This window comes from Mobula hypostoma, chromosome 2, assembly GCF_963921235.1.
Source record: "Mobula hypostoma chromosome 2, sMobHyp1.1, whole genome shotgun sequence".
Taxonomy (NCBI): Eukaryota; Metazoa; Chordata; class Chondrichthyes; order Myliobatiformes; family Myliobatidae; genus Mobula; species Mobula hypostoma.
This window is the reverse complement of record NC_086098.1, coordinates 241650645-241672887: the sequence shown is the minus strand read 5'-3', so window position 1 is coordinate 241672887 and position 22243 is coordinate 241650645. Positions and strand designations below refer to the sequence as shown.

At 51.8% G+C, this 22243-nt stretch overlaps 1 protein-coding gene across 1 annotated transcript; it reads left to right on the top strand.

Moving 5' to 3' along the window:
* Positions 1–9617: 9617 nt before the first annotated feature.
* LOC134343017 (pleckstrin homology domain-containing family O member 1-like) lies at positions 9618–21583 on the top strand. The gene is made up of 6 exons (XM_063041834.1): positions 9618–10007; positions 12516–12662; positions 15706–15846; positions 16056–16160; positions 17996–18097; positions 18939–21583. The coding sequence occupies exons 1-6, from the start codon at positions 9978–9980 to the stop codon at positions 19497–19499; spliced, it is 1086 nt and encodes a 361-aa protein (XP_062897904.1). The 5' UTR covers positions 9618–9977; the 3' UTR covers positions 19500–21583.
* The last annotated feature ends 660 nt before the right edge of the window (positions 21584–22243 follow it).

The window sequence follows — 22243 nt, the reverse complement described above, 5'->3', positions numbered from 1 at the left end:
ACACATGCACACCCACACACACGCACACCCACTCACCCACACACACGCAGACAGACACACAGTCCTCCCATTTCAGGGCAGGTCTCCAGGCTTTGATGTCCGATGGACCCCTGGGCTCCCATCTCTGGTACTGGTGCCCGTACCAGCTGATGACGGGACCCTGCAGGCTTGCACTCTGCTTTTTAATACCCTCAAAGGTCCCTTCTACCCCCGCGGGTTAGGGTAGATATATAGCTGGACGGGATAGGTAGCCCGGGATGCAAGGGGAGAGAGTGCTTCGCCTTTGGCGATGATCTTTATAGAGTCACGAAATACGACGGCACAGAAACAGGCCATTTGGCCCATCTAGCCCATGCCTATTCTGCCTAGTCCCCTCCTGCACCTGGACCATAGCCCTCCATATCCTTCCTATGTACGTACCTCTTCAATGTTGCACCCTCACAGGAGTGGTACGAGAGGACTGGAAGATGTCAAACGGTGTTTTGTTGTTTGAGAAAGGGAATAAGGATAATCCTGGGAATTTGAGACCAGTGCGTCTTTTATCAGTGGTGGGCAAGCCAGTGGAAAGGATTCTTAGCAGCAGGATTTACAAGCGTTTAGAGAAGCATGGTCTTATTAGTGATAGTTAGCCTGGCTCTGTTCGCTGTGTAACAAGCCCAATGAGGGGCTTGTATTACAGCGCTAGCCCATTATAGTGGTGCTATATTACAGGACCAGAGTATACTACAGTTCGTTCATTGTAGCAGTTCCTTAAGGTTGTCATGGTGGGGGAAGGTGGATTATGGAGACTAACTCCCACTACCTATTAAATACTCCCAATGGCGTGTGTCTCAAATAGCCTCTGACATCCAAGTCCAGCTCCTGGCCTTCACGCGTGGCTTGGCAGAACCGTTTCTACTGACAGGAGAAGGAGCAAAGGTGGGTTACTGGCGCCGTAAAACCAGTCGCTTGGGGCAGATGGGGCTCATCGGCCGTGGTTGGCAGCTCAGCTAAGAGAAGGAAAACTCTGATACCACCTCTGCTGCACCCACTCATGGGGAAGGCTTCGGGAATAAACCCCCCGAGGGAAAAAATCTGGAGCTGGACTCCCCAAGGCAGGCCTACATTGAGTTCAACACCAGCAACTCCCGCGATGCTGCTGGTACCAAACTGTGGTTCCCTGCCGTTCCTTTGGATTCATCGGCTGCGTGGAGGGGGAGCCTGCTGAATGGGCAACAGCTTGCTCTCCATATTGTACTGCCCCGACCTGCATAGGATAGGATACAACATCCATGGTCTACCCCAGCTAATGGGGAGCCTCTCTCAGGTGTAATATTGTCCCAGGTTACTGCAGGGCCCAGCTAGATGCAAAGACCTGTGCCCTACAGATAACGCATCACAGGCTGCTCATCGCAGGAATCCATAAACAACAAGACATCTGCAGATGCCTGAAATCCAGCACAACAAACCTGAAGGAACTCAGCAGATCAAGCAGCATCTATGGAAATGAGTAAACCGTTGACGTTTCAAGCAAGACTATACACCAGGACTGGAAAGGAAGGCGGAAGATGGCAGAATTAGAAGGTGGGGAGGGCGGGTGAGAAGGTGGTTGGATGGGGGAGGGGGTCATGAATTGAGGAGCCGGGATGTGATGGGTGGAAGAGCTAAAGGGCTGAAGAATAATGAATTTGACAGGCGAGGAGAGTGGACCATGAAAGAGGAGGAGTGAAAGGGGAACAAGAATGGGGGATGGAAAAGGAGGGAGGAGAATTACACAAACATGAGGAACTCTGCAGATGCTGGAAATTCAAGCAACACACATCAAAGTTGCTGGTGAACGCAGCAGGCCAGGCAGCATCTCTAGGAAGAGGTACAGTCGACGTTTTGGGCTGACACCCTTCCACCAGCAACTTTGATGTGTGTTGGGAGAATTACACATATTGTTCATACTGTTTACAAGAAGGAATGCAATTAGAACAAAATGTCCACTTTATTGCAAAGTGGTCTTACTGTTAAATTATTGTGAGGGTTGTGTAACACAAAATGCTGGAGGAACTCAGCAGGTCAGGCAGCATCTATGACGAGGAATAAACAGTTGACGTTTCAGGCTGAGACCCTTCATCAGGACCGGAAAGGAAGAGAGCAGAAGCTAGAATAAGGAGGTGGGTGGGTTGCTGGAGGCTGGGGGGTAGTGGAGTGAGGAGGGAAGATGTGAGAAGCTTGGAAGATCCTTGTATCTTCTCTGCCAATTTATCCCAATCCTTCCCAGTCCCGATGAAGAGTTCCAGTCTGAATGTTCCCCTCAGTAGATGCTGCCTGACTTGGCAAGATCCTCCTGTGTTGCTCTGGATTTCCAGCAACTGCGGGGTCTCTGGTGTTTGTCAATAGGGTTTACGTTGGTTGGTTCAGAACTGAGTGGTCAAAGGGAAACAGCCGTTGGTGGATGTTGTGACGGGGATGTGACTCACTCTGGTTTCAGCCTGATACGCAGTTATTCCAGAGATCAGAGCAGCTGATATTTCAGACAGAAAACCTGAAGATGATCTGAGAGTCTCTGGCCTGCAGTCAGTCAACCTACCTGTGAAAGGCTGAGGTGTACCCTACCCATTGCAGCCTCCCCTCAAACCTCGGCACTTTGCAGTGCCAGAAACAGGCTATTTGGCCCACAAAGTCTCTGCTGACCCATTTCCCATTTCATCCTCCACATTCCCATCTGCTCCCCCAGACTAGGAAGGAATTTTATAGGGGTTGATTAACCCATCAAACCCACACTTTGTAAGGATGTGGGAGGATGGAAATAGGGGCACATGGGGTAAATACGAAGAGTGAGGCTCCCTCTACACCATCACATCACACAGTCCTGGGGTCAGACACAGAGTGAATCTCCCTCTACACTGTCCCATCACACACTCCTGGGGTCAGACACAAAGTGAAACTCCCTCTACACCATCCCATCACACACTCCCTGGGTCAGACACAGAGTGAAGCTCCCTCTACACAGTCCCAGGATCAGACACAAAGTGAAGCTCCCTCTACACCATCCCATCACACACTCCTGGGGTCAGATACAGTCAAATTTCCTACAGAATCCTATCAGTCACTTCTGGGGTCAGACACAGAGTGAAGTTCCCTCTACTCCGTCCCATCACACAGTCCCAGGGTCAGACGCAGAGTGAAATTCCCTCTACACCGTCCCATCACACACTCCTGGGGTGAGACATAGTGTGAAGCTCCAACCACACCATCCCATCACACACTCCCGGATTTAGACACAGTGATGCTTCCTCATAGACATACAGGGAAGTGCATCATGAGTTTGACACAAAGTGAATCTCCCGCTATTATGTGTTAACCACAGCAATAGCTGTGTTGTCATTATGTTGAATGAATGTACTTCTGAAAATGCATCATGAGTGGCTGCCGAAATGAGTGTACAGCTTAGGCAGAGACAAATAGGCTGCTTAGTGAGATTTGCAATTTAATTTTGTCAAATCAGAAAAGGTTGGTTTGCAGATGCAACAGGTCATTAAGAAGGCAAATGAATTGTTGGCCTTCAGTGTCAAAGGGATTGAATTTGAGAGCAGGTAGGTTGTGCTGCAACTGTGCAGGGAACTGGTGAGGCCACATCTGGAGTACTGTGTGCAGTTCTGGTCTCCTTACATGAAGAAAGATACAGCAACACACACACATAGTGCTGGAGAAACTCAGCAGGTCGGGCAGCATCTATGGAGAGGGATCAGCATTCAAGACCTTTAATCAGGACATTGAGGAAAGAGATACTAGCTTTGGAGATGGTGCAGAAGAGATTCACTGGGTTGGGGAGATGAAGTGAGTCATCTAGGGCTGGGTTCACTGTAATTCATAAGAATGTGAGGAGATCTTATAGAAACAGATAAATTTATGAAAGGAGGCAGGAAAGTATTTTGCACTAGTGCCATAGCCTCAGACGCAGAGTGAAGGCTAGAACTAGTAATGTAGCCTCAGGATTTGGGGGAATAGACTTAAGATGGAGATGAGGAAAAACTGCTTTTCCCAGAGAGCAGTGAATCAGGAATCGTCCGCCCAGGGAAGCAGTGGAGACCACCTTGCTAAGTATATTTAAGTCAGAGTTAGATCTTTAGATAGCCATGGAATTGAGGGGTATGGGGAAAAGGTGGTGTTGATTAGACCTGATTTTATTGAATGGTGGAACAGGCTGGATGGGCCAGATGGCCAACTCCTGCTCCTTTATCGTACGTTCCTACATCATGTTCAAAGCCGATCTGATTGTGACCACAGTCCCGTCCAAGGTATACAAAGTTGTGAAGGGTATAGATAGGTTAAGTGTAAGCAGGCTTTCCCACTGAAGTCGGGTAAGACTACAACTGGAGATCTAGGGTGAAAGGTGAAATGTTCGAGAGCAACCCGAGGGGGAACGTCTTCACTCAGAGGGTGGTGAGAGTGTGGAACCAGCTGCCAATGGAAGTGGTGGATGTGTGTTTGATCGCAACATTGAAGAGAAATTTGGCTAAGTACATGGATGACTAGGGTTCAAGTGCATGTTAATGGGACTAGACAGAGTGACAGTTTGGCGTGGAGTGGATGGGTCAAAAGCCGGATTCTGTGCTGTGCTGTACTCTGAGACACCCCCAGTAGCTTTTCACTCTTCCTTCCTTGCCTTTTGAGAATCTATCTACCTTTGTGTTAAGGAGCTTCACAGTCCATTTCCAGTCTGAGACCCTTAGGAGAGCTCCTTAAATGGATGGCCACCTATTTTTAAGAGTGAGGCCTAGTTCTTGATTCTCCCACAAGAGGAAACGACTCCTTCCACATCCATTATGTCAAGACCCTCCCTCGTGACTGGAAGACATCTTGGTGTGGGACTGTGGAGGGTTTGAAGATGTCTGAAACCTTGGTCACTGTCAGTGTCTCACAGAGGAAGGGGGAGGCCCTTCCAGTGAGGAAGCCAGATGCTAATCTGGTTCTCAGAACTCCGTCGACAAGAGGTTTGCCCTTCCTCCTCCATTAGCAAGTGGGCTAGCTGTGTAGTGGTTAGGAAACTGGACTTGAGCCAAAAATCAGGGCCAAATCAAAGTTTAAAGTAATTTAAAAAAAATCAAAGTATGCATATGTTACCATGAAGGGTCTCGGCCTGAAACGTTGATTCTTTACCATTGATGCTTCCAGACCTGCTGAGTTCCTGCAGCATTTTGTGTGTGTTATTCTGGATTTCCAGTACCTGCAGAATCTCTTGTGTTACCATATACTACCCTGAGATTCACTTTCTTAAAACTAAAAAAAAAATTAACTTTATTTGTCACATATAACGTGCATTGAAATGTGTTATTTGCATCAGCAACCAACACAGTCCGAGGATGTGCTGGGGGCAGCTCGCAAGTGTTTCTAGTGCCAATATCAGCATGCTCACAACTTACTAACCCTGATCCATCTTTGGAAAGTGGGAGGAAACCAGAGCATGCAGGCATTTACAGGGCGGGGGGGGGGGGGGTTATACAGTAGAATTTAACAAGAAACTATATATAAACAGGCAAAGACTGGCAAACAACCAATGTGAAAAAGACAAATTGTCCAAATCAAAAATTTATTGGGAACATGAATTGTAAGGAGTCCATGAATGTAAGTTCTCAGGTTGTAGAATCAGTTCAGGGTGGAGGTGAGTGAAGTTATCCACACTGGTCAGGAGCCTGATGGCTGCGGGGTAACAACTGTTCCTGAACCTGTTGCTGTGAGTCCTGAGGCTCCTGTACCTCTTGTCTAATGGTGATCGTGGGAAGGGGGCCTTGGTCTGGATGGTGGGAGCTGGGGCTGCATCCATCCCTCTCTTTGGCCTTTCCCGTTCTTGAGCACTGGTGTTTCCATACCAAGCCATGATGCAACCTGTCAGGATCATCTCCACTGTGCAGCTACAGAAGTTTGTCAGAGTTTTTAACAACATGCCAAATCTATGCAAACCCCTTAGAAAGTAGAGTTGCTGGGTTCAAATCTCCTCAAGTAGGTGGACTTTAAATCCAAATCAAGGGATTCTGTCTCAGTACCGGAGGGTTATTACAGAGAGGGAAGTATTCCGCAGGAGGGCAGGAGACATAGAGACTTGTCCTTTGGTCCATCGAGCAACTTCTACTGGCACACTTAGCACTTGGCCTCTAGTCTTCTCTGTCCTGGGCTCCTGATGTACCCATTTCTTCAGCACTTCCACCACCCCCTCAGAGAGTGTGTTCCAGTCTATTCACCCTCCGCGGTAGGCAAAGGGTAAATTCTTCCTCCAACCCCCCCGAAACTCTTTCCGGTAAACCTAGAACCTCAGCTTTGAGGTTCTTCTCTCCGCTCTACACTCTCCCACGTGATGGACCCCTTCATTCCAGGGCAGCCAGGGACAGACAATTGATACTGGCAACGTCGATGCCCCAAAGGGGGCGCGGGTCGAGAGATAGAGACACAGAAACCAGCCCTTCAGCCCATTGGTGTCGAGCTGACCATCAAATAACCATTAGTAATCCCAGTTGAAAAAAAATTACTCTGTTCAATTTTCCAACTGTTAACATCAGTTAGCATTCTTTAAATATTTTCTTTAAATTCTTTGAATTTAAATACTTTGCCAGTCTGAAGACTGGGAAAATCCTCTCACCTGAACTTTGTCTTGACTTTAACATGCCGAAGTAAAAAATGAACATTTGTTTGGAGGAATTAAAATTCTAAGCAGTCTTTGCTTGAGTTCACTCACCTGTCTTCCAATCAGGTATATCCTCTTGATCTCTATACCTAGGTCCCCCTGTAAAGCACTTTCAACGACATCATTTGCATGAAAAGTGCTCTAGAAATAAGCTATTATTGTTGTTATTATTTGGCTCCTTCTTTACAAAGGCTGCCTGATAAAGCAGCCAGCATAGTGAAAGACCCCACCCACCCCGAGCATTCTCTCTTGTCCCCTCTCTCATCAGGCAGAAGATACAAAAGTCTGAAAGCACGAACCACCAGTCTGAAGGACAGCTTCTATCCCACTGTTATCAGACTACCGATCAGTTCCCTGGTATGAGATTTGGATTCCTGACCTGACAGTCTCCCTCATCCTGGCCCTTGCATTTTATTGTCTACCTGCTCTGTAATTTTCTCTGAAACTGTAACACTTTCTGCTGCGCTCTCTAATAGTTTTCTCTTGTGCTACCTCGGTGGATGGCATGCAACACAATGTCTTTCACTAACACGAGCAACACACACGAAATGCTGGAGGAACGCAGCAGGTCGGGCAGCACCTATGTGAAGTCGACGTTTCAGGCTGAGACCTTTCACTGGTGCACATGACGGTAGGAAACCGATTTACCCGGTTTAATTTGTCACCTTCCAAAACCTTTCTCTCCTGGCTGATCTCTGGTCAGATTTCACCAGCCTGTCAGCTCACACCATCCCATAAAGTGAAAGTGAAGTTTATTTCGTATGCACAGGTGGTGAAAATCTTTCTTACACATAACACCAGATAAACAGCATTCATAAGAAAAAACATAATTTATACACAATTTTTTTACAAGACGGAACACAATCAGAGCATTTATATTTTAATGCAAAGTGCTAGGAGGGAAGCATTAGACTGATCTTAAAGAGTAAATTAAAGGGACAGCACAACATTGTGGGCTGAAGGGCCTGTACTGCGCTGTGCTGTTCACAAGGTTCAAGGTTGTTTAATGTCATTTCCAGTACACAGGTGTAACGGAGAACAAAATAATTGTTACTCCGGATCTAATGCAACAGGAAAAAGAAACCACAATAAATATAAATACATAAGATAGCTTATATACATAGATAGATTGTATGTACATAAAGTGATGCTAGGCACTGGTGTGTCTCTACAGCCTGAAAATGATAAACCTGGTTCAAGGTTCAATGCTCTGTGTGAAACTGAGGTAGTGATTTGGAATGTCCCAGTTGTTTCAGGAACCTAGTGGTTGAGGGGAAGTAGCTGTTCCTGATTCTGGTGCGGTGACTTGCCCCGTGGCCACTGCGAGAAGAAAACATTCAAAGTCAAAGTAATTATGAAAGTATGTATGTTCTACCATTTACTTCTTTGAGGTTCATGCTCTTGCAAGCACTTACAGGAGAAAAAGAAAACAATTTAGCAGAAACGACTCTTGTGCACAGACACAGACTGACAAACAGCCGGTGGGCAAGAGAAGAGACAAACTGTGCAAAGAAAAGAAAACTGAGGACATGAGTTGTAAGTCTTTGAAAGTGAGTCTATAGGCCGTGGAATCAGTTCAGAGTTGTGGTGAGTGTGGTTCAGGAGCTTGATGGTTGTAGGGTGATAACTGTTCCCGACTTGGTGGTGTCCTGTACCTCCTCCTGCCCAATGCGTGTCCCGGGTGCTGGAGATCTTTGATGAGGAGGCACCACCTGTAGGTACTTCTGGTGGTCGTGGAAAAAGCTGGAGAAGGGGTTGTGACTGTTGTGTAAACCGCTAACTCTATCCCCTCCAAATTCTGGACCCTGGTTTTCCACACACCCATGGATCCTCTGCACCACACCAATCCATCTTGACCTAAAACATCTGCAATTCCACACACACACACACACACACACACACACACACACACACACACACACACACACACACACACACTTACACCCACACACTGATTCTGTCCAGATTACTCCAGATTCCAGTGTCTGTCATCTTTGGGGTCTCACCCCTCCCTCCCCCACCTCGGCTAATCTGTAGAGACCCTCGACTTGTAAGCCCATAAGACATAGGAGCAGAATTAGCCATTCGGCCCATCGAATCTACCCCCCCATTTCACCATGGCTGACTATTCTCCTGCCTTTTCCCCATTGCCCTTACTAACTCAGAACCTATCAAACTCCGCTTTAAATATACTCAATGACTTACTCTCTACAGAATGTGGTTTACAAAAATATCCCACGGATTCACCACTAAATAAATAACTCCTCATTTCCGTTCTAAAGGCATTTCCCTCGATCCTGAGTCCGTGCTCACTGTTGGGTACACCCTCTTCACACCCACTCAGCACAGAAGCAGGCCCTTTGGCCCATCTAGTCCATGCTAAAATCATTTAAACTGCCTACTCCCATTGACCTGCACTGGTACCACCCATATACCTATGAAACTTCTCTTAAATGTTGAAATCGAACCCATATTCACCACTTGCGCCGGCTGCTCGTTCCACACTCCCACCAGCCTCTGAGTGAAGAGTTTCCCCTCATGTCCCCCTTAAACATTTCACCTTTCACCCATAACCCACGACCTCTAGTTGTCGTCCCACCCAACCTCAGTGGAAAAAGCCTGCTTGCATTTACCCCTCATAATTTTGTATCCCGATATCAAATCTCCCCCACTCCCAATCTTCTACATTCTAAAGACTACAGTTCAATCTTTCCTTAGTACTCAGGCCCTCCAGACCTGGAAACGTCCTTGTGAATTTTCTCTGAACTCTTTCAACCTTGTTTGTTTAGAGAAAGTTTTAACTGCCCCGGCTCGTCCCTTTGTATTAAATTATGGAAAATCAGCCCTGTGTTTTCAGCGCGCTCTTTGAGAGCGCCTAGTCTGTGATGGGTTAACGCGAACTTCCTCTGAGAAATGAGCTATTGAAGATCCGGTCTCTACAACGTGTGTTTTTTTTCCCCCAGTTAAGATGTATGAGAAGCGGAGACTGACAGCGGGAGTGAAGACGAAGAAATGAATTAGTTGGATGTGGGGGAGAGAGGGAGACAGAGAGAGAATCGGAGCGGTGGTCACAGAGGGAGAGAGAGAAAAGGAAGATTAGTGAGCGGAGCAGTAACTGCGGGGAGAGATACAGAGCGAGAGACGACGCGGGGTGGGAGGTGGGGATCCGCAGTGCAAAGGGGGAGCCCCCCCCCCTCCCCGGGTTGCAGGGCAAGGCAAGAGGGAGCTCCGTGCGAGGGAGGGAGTCGCAGACTGAACCGCCGGTGCCCCGGTGAGCCCAGGCCGGAGCTAGCTACAGCCGCGTCCCGGAGCCCGGGGCTGAGAAACGATGAGGAAGACGGCGGCGCCCAGCAAGCGGGTGAGTGTGGAGCGGCGGCAGCCGGGTGGGATAGAGCGTGGATCTCCCGAGGCCCCCGGCGCAGGCGGATGGCGTCTGCGAGGCTCCGCGTCCGTCGTCTGGGGCTGCAGCCTGGTGTCTGGAGGCTCGATTCTGGGGTCCAGTGTCGGCGGTTGTCTGAAGCCCAGGCTGGTGACCAAGCGTTTGGGGTCCGGTGTCTGGGTCTGATCTCGAGGGATCTGGAAATAGTGTCTGGCGTCTGAGGTTTGGGTCCGGGCTCAGGATCCGGTGTCTGGGCCCCGGGGTCCGGTGCATGAGCCCCCCGATCCACTATTCGGTGCCGAAGTCCCTGGGCAGGGTGTCTGAGAGTCTGGAGCCTGGGAGTCCAGTTTCTGAGCTCCTGGGTCCGATGTCTGACTGTCCAGAGACTGATTGTCTAGACTCCTAGTTCTGCGTCCAAAGTCGAGTCTGGGGCAGGGGCAGGGGACGGGAGGTCTGGAATGAGAAAGGGACATGATGTTTGGGATGGGGTCTGAGACGGGATGTCTGGGTGTAAAAGCAGCATATCCTCGGTGGGTGTGTGGCCCTGGGTTTGGATTTAGGACTTGGGACTTGGGAACTGGACACAGATCCCGGTGATCGGGAAGCTGGTCTCTCCCAGCTGGAATCTGGAACTGGTATGCGGGGTCGAGCTCAGGCCTTCCCGCCCGTGCGTAGGTTGCTCTGGGCCCCGGGACCCGGGTTTACGATGTCTGTTTTATGGGAGGGGTGAGGGACGGGGAGGGTAAGGTCCATGTGTCCCGGGTGTGGGGTCCAGAAGTCTGGGATGTGGAGGGTGAAAGTATAGGTTGAGTCAAAGATAGGTTGGGTGAGCTCGGGCTTTTCTCTTTGGAAAGGAGGGGGAATGAGGGGTGACTTCTTAGAGGTGTACAAGTACCAGATGATAAGAGGCACCGATACAGAGTCCCCCCCCCCCCAAGGAAAGACATAGATAATACAAGGGGGAATAATTTAAAAGTGATTAGAGGTAGTTTTTTCCCCACAGAGGAACACACTGCCAAGGGTGTTGGTAGAGGCAGATACATTGGGGCTGTCTTAGATACAGTAGATAGAAAAATGGAGGGCTATGTGGGAGGGAAGGGTTAGACTGATTGTGGAGTAGGTTAAAGGGTCAGCACAACATTGTGGGCCGAATGGCCTGTATTGCACTCTTCTATTTCTATGTCAGCATTTCAGAACTGTCCAGGGTCCTGGGACGGGGTCTCCGCCAGGCTCATCCACCTGACAGGGTGAATCCAGCGGGTCTGGAGTTGGAGAAGGTGCGGTCATCTGGGATTGATCCTTGTCCAGTGATCTGTGAAGAAGATTCTGGCGGGAACAGCCCCGCGGGATCTGACTGCCTGAAGCTGGAGGCCAAGGAGCCAGTTTTTGGGACTTGTGGTCTGGGTCAGGAGTTGGTGGTCTTAAGCTCTGGTGTCCAGTTCTAGAGAGCACTAGAACTGCCCCTCGGTCCACTCCCCTGAAATTGACCCCTTAAAAAAAGATTTGGATTTTTTTTTTGAGGGATCAGATAGGGAAAGACTTTAGGAAAATACTAGGAAGTCCTGTTGGTTCTTGCCCTGAAGTCCTCCAAGTGGACAGGGCAGTGGAGGTGGTGACTGGTGGTCTTCGTCAGTCAAAGCATGGAGCACAGAAGTCGTATGTAACGTTGCAGTTGTACAAGATGTTGGTCAGACCACATTTGGAGTGTTGTGTTCAGTTCTGGTCGCTCCACTCTGTTACAGGAATTATACCTTTAGGATGGCGAGAGGGCAGAATTGATTTACAAGAATGGTGCTATGACTTGAGGGACTGAGCTAGGGAGGGAGGTTGAGCACGTTGGGACTTCATTCCTTAGAGAATGAGGGGCGACCTTACAGAGGAGTGTAAAATCACGAGGGCCATAGATCATGTGAGTGCACTCAGTCTGTTTCCCAGGGCTGGGGAATCAAGAACTAAGGGCAGGGGTTTAAGGTGGGAGGAGCAAGATTTAGTAGGAACCCGAGGAACAAGTTCTTCACCCGGAGAGTAGTCTGTGTATGGAACGAGCTGCCAGAGGAAGTGGTCAAGGCAGCTACATTAACGACATTTACAAGGTACTCGGGAAAGTACATTGATGGGAAAGGTTATTAAGATTAGCTTGGTTTGTCACATGTACATCGAAACATGCAGTGAGATGTGTCGTGTGCTGGAGGCAGCCCGTAAGTGTCACCACGCTTCTGGCTCCAACAGAGCGGGCGCACAACTCACTAACCCTAGCCCGTATGTTATTGGACTGTGGGAGGAAACCAGAGCACCCGGAGGAAACCCACGCGGTCACGGGGAGAACGTACAGACTCCCCACAGATAGCAACAGGATCCGACGTTACGCTAACCACTGCGCTATATATATACATGGGCCGAACGTGGGCTGGCTAGCATGGTCCAGTTGGGCTGAAAGGCCTGTTTTCCTGCCGTGTGACCCTATGTCCTGGATGTCTGGTCCGACAGGGAATACAGGAAGGGAACCTACCCCCCGCCCAGCTGGAGAAGAGCGGCTGGATCCGGAAGTACTGTGGGAGGGGGATATTCCGGGACGTGTGGAAGAGCCGCTACTTGATGCTGAAGCTGGATCAGCTGTGCATTTCGGAGAAGGAGGTAGGGTACGGGGTCTGGTGGTCCGGGGACCAATGCAAAAGCTGCGAGACGGCCGGGACGGGGGTGGTGGTGAACTGTCCTAGGGTGGGAAGTAGGACCCTGGCTGTACTGTCTCCCCTGCCCCACCCCACCTGGACTTGCCTGCCTTCCCCTGGGTCCCTGGGCTCTGACCACTCCACACTGAGGCAGGATCTGTGATGGGCTTCCTGAAGAGAGGCTGCAGCCGGGGGCCGGGGGGTTTGGATTCTCTCAGTCCCGGGCTGGGGCCAAGCTCAGACCTACAGGCACTCCCTCCGTGAGGCTGTTACCACTCACTCACCTCTCCCTCACTCACTCCTACCTCTCTGTCATGTTCTTTCTCCCTCCATCACTCTCAACCCTCTCTTCGTTCCCTCTTTCCATCCCTCCCTTTCTCCTCTGCTCACCCTTTCCCCTCCCTTCCTCCCTAATCCCCACCACCCAACCTCTCCCAGCCCCTCCTTCCTCTTGCCCCATCCCATCTCTCTCCCTCTCCCAGCCCCTCCCTTCCTCCCCCATTCGTCTCCCTCCTTCCCCCTCCCTCTCTCCACCTCCCCAGGCACGTCATCCCTGCCTCCCCCTTTTTGTTTCTCACCCTTCCCCCACAGAGGAGCCCAGATGTTGTCACTCTGTCCCACTGGTGAGTCCTTCGTTTACTGGGCCCATTGTCAGCACTCATCCCGTATCCCCAACTGCCCCTAGTGGGGGTGAAGGTGCTCGGGCTGCGGTCAGGTCAGGCCAGGCAGGGGACTCTGGGGATACGGACCCACTGACAAGGGTAGGAACCTCTGTCTTCCCTGTTCCTCAATGGCCTCCACCCAGCGGAGACACCAAACCCACCGGCCCTGGTCAGGAAGGACAAGGAAGCTGGTCAAGATGGGCAGAGTTTGTCAGCTCTACCAGGCGCACACGAAAACACACACACACACACACACACACACACACAGACAGACACACACACATACAGAGACACATACACAGACAGACAGACAGACACAGACACACATACACAGACAGACACAGACACACATACACACACACACACACACACACATACACAGACAGACACACACACACACACACACATACACAGACAGACACACACACATACACAGACAGACACACACACACACACACACACACACACACATACACAGACACAGACACATATACACATACACAGACACACACACACCAGCATGAACATACATATCTGCACACATACACAAAAGTGAAGTCGTGCACAAACTTTTTAAAGGAAGAGTAGCTGTATTTTTCACATGTACATTGCAGCATGTGCCAGCAACCGGCACAGTCTGAGGATGTGCTGGGGGCAGCCCGCGAGTGTCACCGCGCGCCCGACACCGGTGTAGCGTGGCCACAGCGCACTAACCCTGACCTGTACGTCCTTGGAACGAGAGCAGCCAGACGAAACCCACGCAGTCACGGGGAGAGCGTCCAGACTCCTCACAGACAGCCCTGAGAATTCAGCCCCAATCACTGGTGTTGCCCACTTACAGAGAAACACACGCGTGTACACACATACACTCACGTACCTGCACACACACACACTAGTGCAGTGCACGCTCACACACACATCCACAAACCGGCATGTCTACATACACTTCTGTAAATGTACATAATATGTGTACAGGCATTGATCTACACCCCCAGCCAGTAACCCACTCTACCACCCTCCACCCCCACCCCTCAACACCCCCACCCCTCAACACCCCATCCCTCGACACCCCCACCCCTCAACATCCCCACCCCATCCCTCAACACCTCCCACCCCTCGACACCCCCACCCCTCCACCCTTCCCCTCAGATTTATAATTTCCTGTCAGAGTCACCTTATGTACAGACACTCCTGTGTCTAGTGTCACTTCGTGGACATAAAGTCGATCTTATTTATTTCAGTAAGCTGTCTTATGTATTTATATTTATTGTGTTTTATTATTGTTGTGTTCTTTATCTTATTGTGGTTTTCATTGCTCTGCATCAGATTTTACGTTACAGTTATTTTGTTCTCCTTTACACTTGTTTACTGGATATCTCATTAAACAGTCTTGAATCACACACGCAAACAGATGCAGTCACCATGCACACACATATACACACACACACACACACACACAAACAGATACAGGCACAAACAGATACAGGCACAAACACATACAGATACACACACAAACACAGGCACACGCACAGAGATACAGGTACACGTACAGATACAGACAGACACACACACACACGCAGACAGATACAGGCACACAACCTCACACAGAAACATTCTCCCGCACTCAGTTCACACTCACCAGAATGCAACAGCCGGCTGAGGGCCGACAAACTCGAACTGATCGTGAGTCAAGGTTTATTTTTGCAACGCCGCTTGCGCCTTCCACCCTGTGAGGTTTTGCTGCGAGACGGGAGAGCGGCCGCGAGGAAGTGAGCAGCACTAGACTCAAACCGCATCGCGTAGAGCAGCTAAATATAACGGAGAGGGACGTGTGGGCAGCAGCGCGCCCCCTCTCCAGGATACACCTCCCCCCCACCCCCACCGAGCCGGGGAGGCTCACTGAGACACACTGACCTCAACCCTCTGGAAACCCCTCCCTCCCTCCCTCCACTGCCAACGCCCTTACCTGATGCAAGGTGTCCCGATCGGTGTGAAGCTCACCGGTGTCTCGGGTTTTGATAACCATATCAGCAGTCACAGTCTGTATAGTTTGTTACTGTTAGATTTAACACCCCCTCCCTCCCGTACAACCCTCCTAGCCTCGGTAACCCCCTCCTCCCCTTACACTTTTCCTTGTCTAGCCCCTACACCTCGCCCCGTCTCCACATCATTCTACTATCGCTACCCTGACTGTGTGCGAAGCCGGACACAGTGGAAATCCCGCCCTAGGTGTGACTTGGGGTTGAATTTTGGGCCAGAGGGGGAATGGATAATTTTCGGGGGGACGAGGGAGGGGGCATTTTTCGACAGCCTCTGGGTGTGACGGTGACCGGTGTCGCCCCCTAGCTGAAGGACGAGAAGGCGGCGCTGGAGAGATTTGATCTCGCCGACTACGAGAAGTGCGAGGAACTGCGGAAATCTAAGAGTCGCAGCAAGAAAAATCACAGCAAATTCACGCTGATCCGCAGCCGGCATCCTGGGAACACGGTGAGACTCCCCAATCCCACCTTTGGTCCGCACCGGTCTCCTCTGACCTCGGTCTCGGTGCCTGCGCCCATGGGAGGGGGCAGTACGAAGGGGGTGGGTGCGATGGGAGGGCGTGATGCGGGGGGAACGCATGCGTCGGGAGGCAGTTGTCTGACTGTAGCTTTGCTGATACTTCCAATGACTCCCCTACCCTCTCGGTCTCGCTACAGGCGCCCAACCTCATTTTCCTGGCGCTAAGTCCCGAGGAGAAAGAGTCCTGGATTAACGCCATCAGCACCGCCCTCGGCCGGGCCAAGAATCGCATCCTGGATGAGGTAACCTGTTCCCTGTATCGAAAGGGTGACGGGAGCTTCACTCTCTGTCTGACCCCGGGAGTGTGTGATGGAACAGTGTGAAGGGAGCTTCACTCTCTGTCTGACCCCGGGAGTGTGTGATGGAACAGTGTGAAGGGAGCTTCACTCTGTGTCTGACCCCGGGAGTGTGTGATGGGACGGTGTAGAGGGAGCTTCACTCTGTGTCTGACCCCGGGAGTGTGTGATAGGACAGTGGAGAGGGAGCTTCACTCTGTGTCTGACCCCGGGAGTGTGTGATGGGACGGTGTAGAGGGAGCTTCACTCTGTGTCTGACCCCGGGAGTGTGTGATAGGACAGTGGAGAGGGAGCTTCACTCTGTGTCTGACCCCGGGAGTGTGTGATGGGACGGTGTAGAGGGAGCTTCACTCTGTGTCTGACCCCGGGAGTGTGTGATAGGACAGTGGAGAGGGAGCTTCACTCTGTGTCTGACCCCAGGAGTGTGTGATGGGACGGTGTAGAGGAAGTTTCACTCTGTGTCTGACCCTGGGAGTGTGTGATGGGACAGTGTGGAGGGAGCATCACTCTGTGTCTGACCCCGGGAGTGTGTGATGGGACGGTGTAGAGGGAGCTTCACTCTGTGTCTGACCCCAGGAGAGTGTGATTGGATGACCAGGAGGGACTGTAACTCTGTGCCAGGCCCACTGCAACTCACCAACATCTTGTACAACCATAATGTAACGTCTCAACTCCTCTGCCCAATTCCCACCACTGCCTGCAGGGAGTCAGAATGTCCTCTGTCATCCACCTGCATGATCACGGGTATTCCTCCTGTGAATGCTCTGTTTTCTGCCTCACTCCCACAACACGAGTTAGTAAGTTTGAGCAACGATGCATTTATTTTGATGCACACGTGACAAATAAAATATTTAGAATTGCAGACATTATGGTTGAAGTTCAAAGACAGGTATATGACATTATGTACTGCCGAGATTCATTTTCTTGCGAGCCATTCACAATACAATGAAAAACTACACACATGGACGGACAACCAACCAACATGCAAATGAAAACAAACCGCAAAATCACAAAGAAATAATAAAAGTCAATAAACAAAACTGAGAACATGAGTTCTCTGGTGTTTCGGGCAATGGAGGTCCTCCATCTCTGGTGGTGTTCAGGGCTTCCTTCGCCATGTCAGTAGCTTCCTCTCGGTTTTCTGTCAGTCACGCAAGTCCCAGGTGGAGACTCAGGAATACCGTCACACTCAGATATAGAAGGGTTCTTCATGGCTGTTTCCATAACAGTTTGGTTTGACCAGTCAGGGTTGTTGGCCCTGAGATGAACCCCTGACCCTGGAGGACTGGTGGACCTCTACCCTTTGACCTGTTTGCCATGGGTGACCCTACCAACAGCCAAAGCACAAAGTCCTGACTGCAGCCAACAGAGCTGTCCGGGGCACTGAGGCACACAAAGCTCCAAACCCCTCCGACAAGGTGGAGGTCCTCTTGGAGGAAACACAAGTTGTCGCGTTCCTGAAAGCCAGTCCGTGCAGAATGGTGGAGCGAGTGAAGGTACCTGCAGAGCAGCAGCCCTGACGGTTGAGGGGAAATAACTGACCCTGACCGTGGTGGTGTGGGTCCTGAGGCTCCTGTACCTCCTTCCTGACGGCAGTGGCGTGGAGAGAGCGTGGCTTGAGGGACGATCATCGTCATTGGAAAACATTCCCTCCTGACGCGGAGACACAAGCCCTCGATTGTCACGGGCGGACAGGCACACACGAACACTCAGAGAGAGAGACACACACACACCGCACAATGCTGCGTGCAGCCCTAACCCTCTGTGCTTGTGATTGTCAGGTGACTGTCGATGAAGAGAGTTTCTTAGCTCATCCAACGCGGGACAGAGCGAAGATCCAGCACGCACGCCGCCCACCCACCCGTGGGCACTTGACGGCAGTGGTGAGTGGGCGCCCTTACTTCATATGCACGAGGGGTTGCGGTGTGGGGGGTGGCTACGGCTCGGATTTAGTGGATGGGGAGGAGGACTGGGCAACACTTCCTCCACCGCCCCCAGGTCTAATCCTCAGGGCAACAAGACCGGAAATGATTGACAGGTGTCCCACGCACTCGCCGGGTCACATGGTCACAGCCCCAGCTCATGATTGGTTACCTGTTCAGAGCTGTGGGAGCTTGCCTGGTTCCCAAGCCCTGTTGTCATTTCCCACGCGCTGCTCCCTCAGATATCCCCCTTTCCTCTGCCCTGCCTTCCGACTTCCGCAACCCTGCGTGGTCCTCGCTCCCTCGTCCCCGCACTGTGCTCCCTCATCCCCACATCCTCCCCTGCACGGTGCTCCCTCATCCCCAGACCCACCTCTGCATGGTGCTCCCTCGTCCCCGCACTGTGCTCCCTTCATCCCCACATCCTCCCCTGCACGGTGCTCCCTCATCCCCGCACACTCCACTGCATGACACTCCTTCATCCCTGCATGGTACTCCCTCGTCCCCAGACCCACCTCTGCATGGCGCTCCCTCATCCCCAGACCCACCTCTGCATGGCGCTCCCTCGTCCCCAGACCCACCTCTGCATGGCGCTCCCTCATCTCCGCACACGCCACTGCACGGCGCTCCCTCATCCCTTCACCCTCCTCTGCGCGGCGCTCCACAGGTCTGGCCAGCCACCGTCTTGGACCCGCTTACCCACCCAGCCATCCCAAACTCCTGTACCCTCCCGTCCCGTCCTCGCGGTGGGAAGGTCGACCAGGAGTGGAGGCCCGGCCACTGATGAAGCCGCTCTCCGCAGGCCTCCACCTCCACGTCGGACGGGATGCTGACCCTTGACCTAATCCAGGAGGACGACGCCGGGCAGCAGCAGCAGCGGCGACCCCGGCCCGACACCGACCCAGAGGCGCCGTCCCCCGGAGGCCTCGGGCGCCAGCGGCACTCGGCCGCCTCACTGGACCGGGACGCCCTCTCTTCGCCGCGGAGCCCGGGCATGGCCAAGCGGAATAAGTGCGCGTCGGAGGAGACCCTGCTGGGCCCCGGAGCCGGCGGTACCCGCGCAGGCCCGGTGGCGTCCCGGGGCAGCACGGAGGGCGAGCGGCTCGCCCGGATCCGGGACCTCGTCGCCCTCAAGTTGCAGAGGACTCAGATGCTGCTGCAGGAGTCGGGGCCGCGGCGGCACGGCCCGGGCTCCGAGCCCGACGCCCTGCGGCAGGCCCAGGGGCTGCTGGCCGAGGCCTTGTCCAACTGGAGCCAGGCCAAGCGGGTGCTGGAGGAGATCAAGGAACTGAGGCAGCTGTGCGGGGAGCCCGAGCGAGCGCGGACCGAGCCGGAGCTCAGCACGGCCGGCCGCCCGGCCTGATGTGAGCGGAGCCAGTCGGGAGGAGGCCCCGGTCCTGTGGGCGGGGCCCAGCTCCGCGGGGGCGGGGCCCATCTGCCGGGGCGGGGCCTGTGAGTGGGGGCGGGGCCCTCATGCGGGAGGGTGGTCCCATCTCCGTGGAGGCGGGGCCCCTGAATTGGGGGCGTGGTCTATCCCCAGCAGGGCGGGGCTTCCGCGCTGAGGGGGTGACATATGTGAAGGGGCGTGGCCTGTGGGTGGGGGCGGGACCTCGGAGTGAAGGCAGGGTCTTTGTGTTAAGTGGAATTAGTGAGGGTGCACAGGAGCTGATGGGCAGATTGGCCTCTCTCTTCCCTCTCTTCACCTCTTTCCTACACTCTTCCCTCTTCCTCATCCTCCATAGACTGTAAAATATGACACTGCCCAGGACAATGCACTCCCTCCCCTAACGCCCCCTCCCGAATATTACCTCTCACCCCCTCGCCGACCGCCTCTGCACTGGAACGAGTGAGTGAGTGTCCGTACTGGACCGGTTGGCCTCTCACCCCCACCAGGAGAGATGGAAACTTGCTTTACTTCCCCCCTCCCCACCACATATTGCTTTTGTAATTCTGACCCTTTGAATTGTGGTAGCAACATCTCTCTCAGTTAGCCATCAAGTCTTTTCTCAGCCTCCTTTGCTCCAAGTTCAAGGAGTCCGGCTGCTCCGCGGAGCAGAAACCAGCCCCAGAAACTCTGCAGTTAGAATTGGCGGCTCATCTCTCAGGGACACGAATGCCCCTTCTGCAGGTCAGCATTTTGACCCAGCCCCTCCAGCATTTTGTGCAGGCAATCCTCCTCTGCTGCAACTACTGACACCTCGCGTGCATCCGATTCCCTGCCTCTGCACACCCCCGTGGTTTCAGGAGCCCTGAATAAAGGGCGATGGGTCACTCTCCAAAATAACCCCTCCCCAGCCTTCCTTCTCACCTAGATCCTGCGATCAGTGAGCATGAGCCTCCCTCCCCAGCTCCCCTCTTCAAGAAGCCTCCAGACCCCTGCCTCATTGTGAGGGAGACTGTGGGAAGTGAGTGTTGGAGAGGGGCTGGTTGCTTCTTTGGGAGGGGGGGGAGCACAGTACTGAAGCACCCTCTACTCTGAAGTTGTGCAGCGGTACTCTGTTCCCCCTCACAGAATGGAAACATGGGTATTGAGTTAAGAGTCCCGCCCGAAAGATAAGTACGACTGACCCTATTACCTACATGAAACTCCCCTTCACCCCCTCACTCCTCCCCACTACTGCTCCCTCCTGCTGTCTGTAAGCACCACAGATATGCCACACTCAGGGGTAGCTGGGGGCAGTGACAAAACAGACAGTCCAGGGCAATAAGTTGTGAAACAGAATGCAAGATGGGGGGAGAATGATGTGCTGTGAAAATGTTGGCCTGGGCAGGAGGAGAGTATTTAAAACAGGGGCTACTGCGGGGAAGGACCCCTACCCTTCCATTGCTAAAACAAAAAGCCGTTCAGTGTTAGTGTGGTGCTATAAAAGCTCTGGGCTTTGTTTGAAGCCTGCTGGATCTGGCTGCATTGAACCCTCTGTGTCAGGGGTATCAGTTCCAAATGAACCCTGGCACATTCGCAGGGAAATTTTCCCGAAGAAAAAGGACGGACTGGACAAATACGAAAGAGAGAGAGCAGCCGATACTGTCGGGCCATCTAAAACCCAGTGTTACGAGCTCATGAAGCATCCTTCTGCGCAGATATTTTTGGTTTGAAGTTGTGATTTTAATACGAGTAAATTAAAAACTGAATTTAAAAGGAAAAACAAAGCAGTTTCTACCCTGCCTTGGGTTTATAGAAGGCATTTGCACAATCTTTCAACGAGCTTGCAGTGCATAATCAATTGGTCTGTATGAATAGAATGCAGGACAAACTTTTCACTGTGCAATAATAAACTCATTCCAATGTCTCTGCGTTAGTAACTGGAGGAACTCAACAGGCCAAGCAGCATCTAGGAAGAAAGAGTCGATGTTTCTGGTTGAGACCCTTTATCAATTCTGTTGTTAGGTTGAGGGTGCAGTTACAGATACCCGCCTGTAGGGGGATGACGAGCTGGAGTGCCTCTGCTGGTAGAGGGTGTAATTACAACGTGACATGTTTACATAGAAATTCACCATTATAAGTGAAGCTAAATTCAGTTTAAATCACTTTATTATCATCATGTGTACTGTGAAATATTGTTTTATATGCCATCTCTATGGAACACTTCATCACAACAGTGCATTCGGGTGGTACAAGGGACAACAATAACAATGCATAGCAGTCAGCTCAACATTGTTACGGCTCGGGGCATTCCAGAGATCGGAGTTCATTTCTGTTTCGTTCTGTACGGAGTCTCTGTGCAATGCATGGGTTTCCCCGGGTGCTCTGGTTTCCCCCCACAGTCCAAAGGCGTGCTGGGTGGGTTAATCGGTCACTGTAAATTGTCCCACGATTAGGTTGGGGTTAATCAGATCTGTGGTGGGGGGAGGGCCGGAAGGGGCCTGCCTTGCATTGTATCGCTAAAGTAAAATGACAATCCTTATTGGTGTGGCAGCTACAGAGAGAATGCAGACAGACAGTAAAGAGGAAGGGCAAGACAAGGTACAACGCACAAGTAAGTCTATGCACAGGTACATAAAGAAACACAAATTAACATAACTTTCACAATTAGAATGAAAAAAGGTCAATTTTAGGGAAAAGTGGTGATCGTGTCGCTAAGCTGCAGTATCTACAGGTGTGCCAAT

Excerpts from the sequence above, each read along its gene's own strand:
- LOC134343017 (XM_063041834.1), top strand. The coding sequence starts at position 9,978 with ATGAGGAAGACGGCGGCGCCCAGCAAGCGG. Across the intron at positions 12,663-15,705 it reads TGTGCATTTCGGAGAAGGAG|CTGAAGGACGAGAAGGCGGC; the intron begins GTAGGGTACGGG and ends GTCGCCCCCTAG. Across the intron at positions 15,847-16,055 it reads GCCGGCATCCTGGGAACACG|GCGCCCAACCTCATTTTCCT; the intron begins GTGAGACTCCCC and ends GTCTCGCTACAG.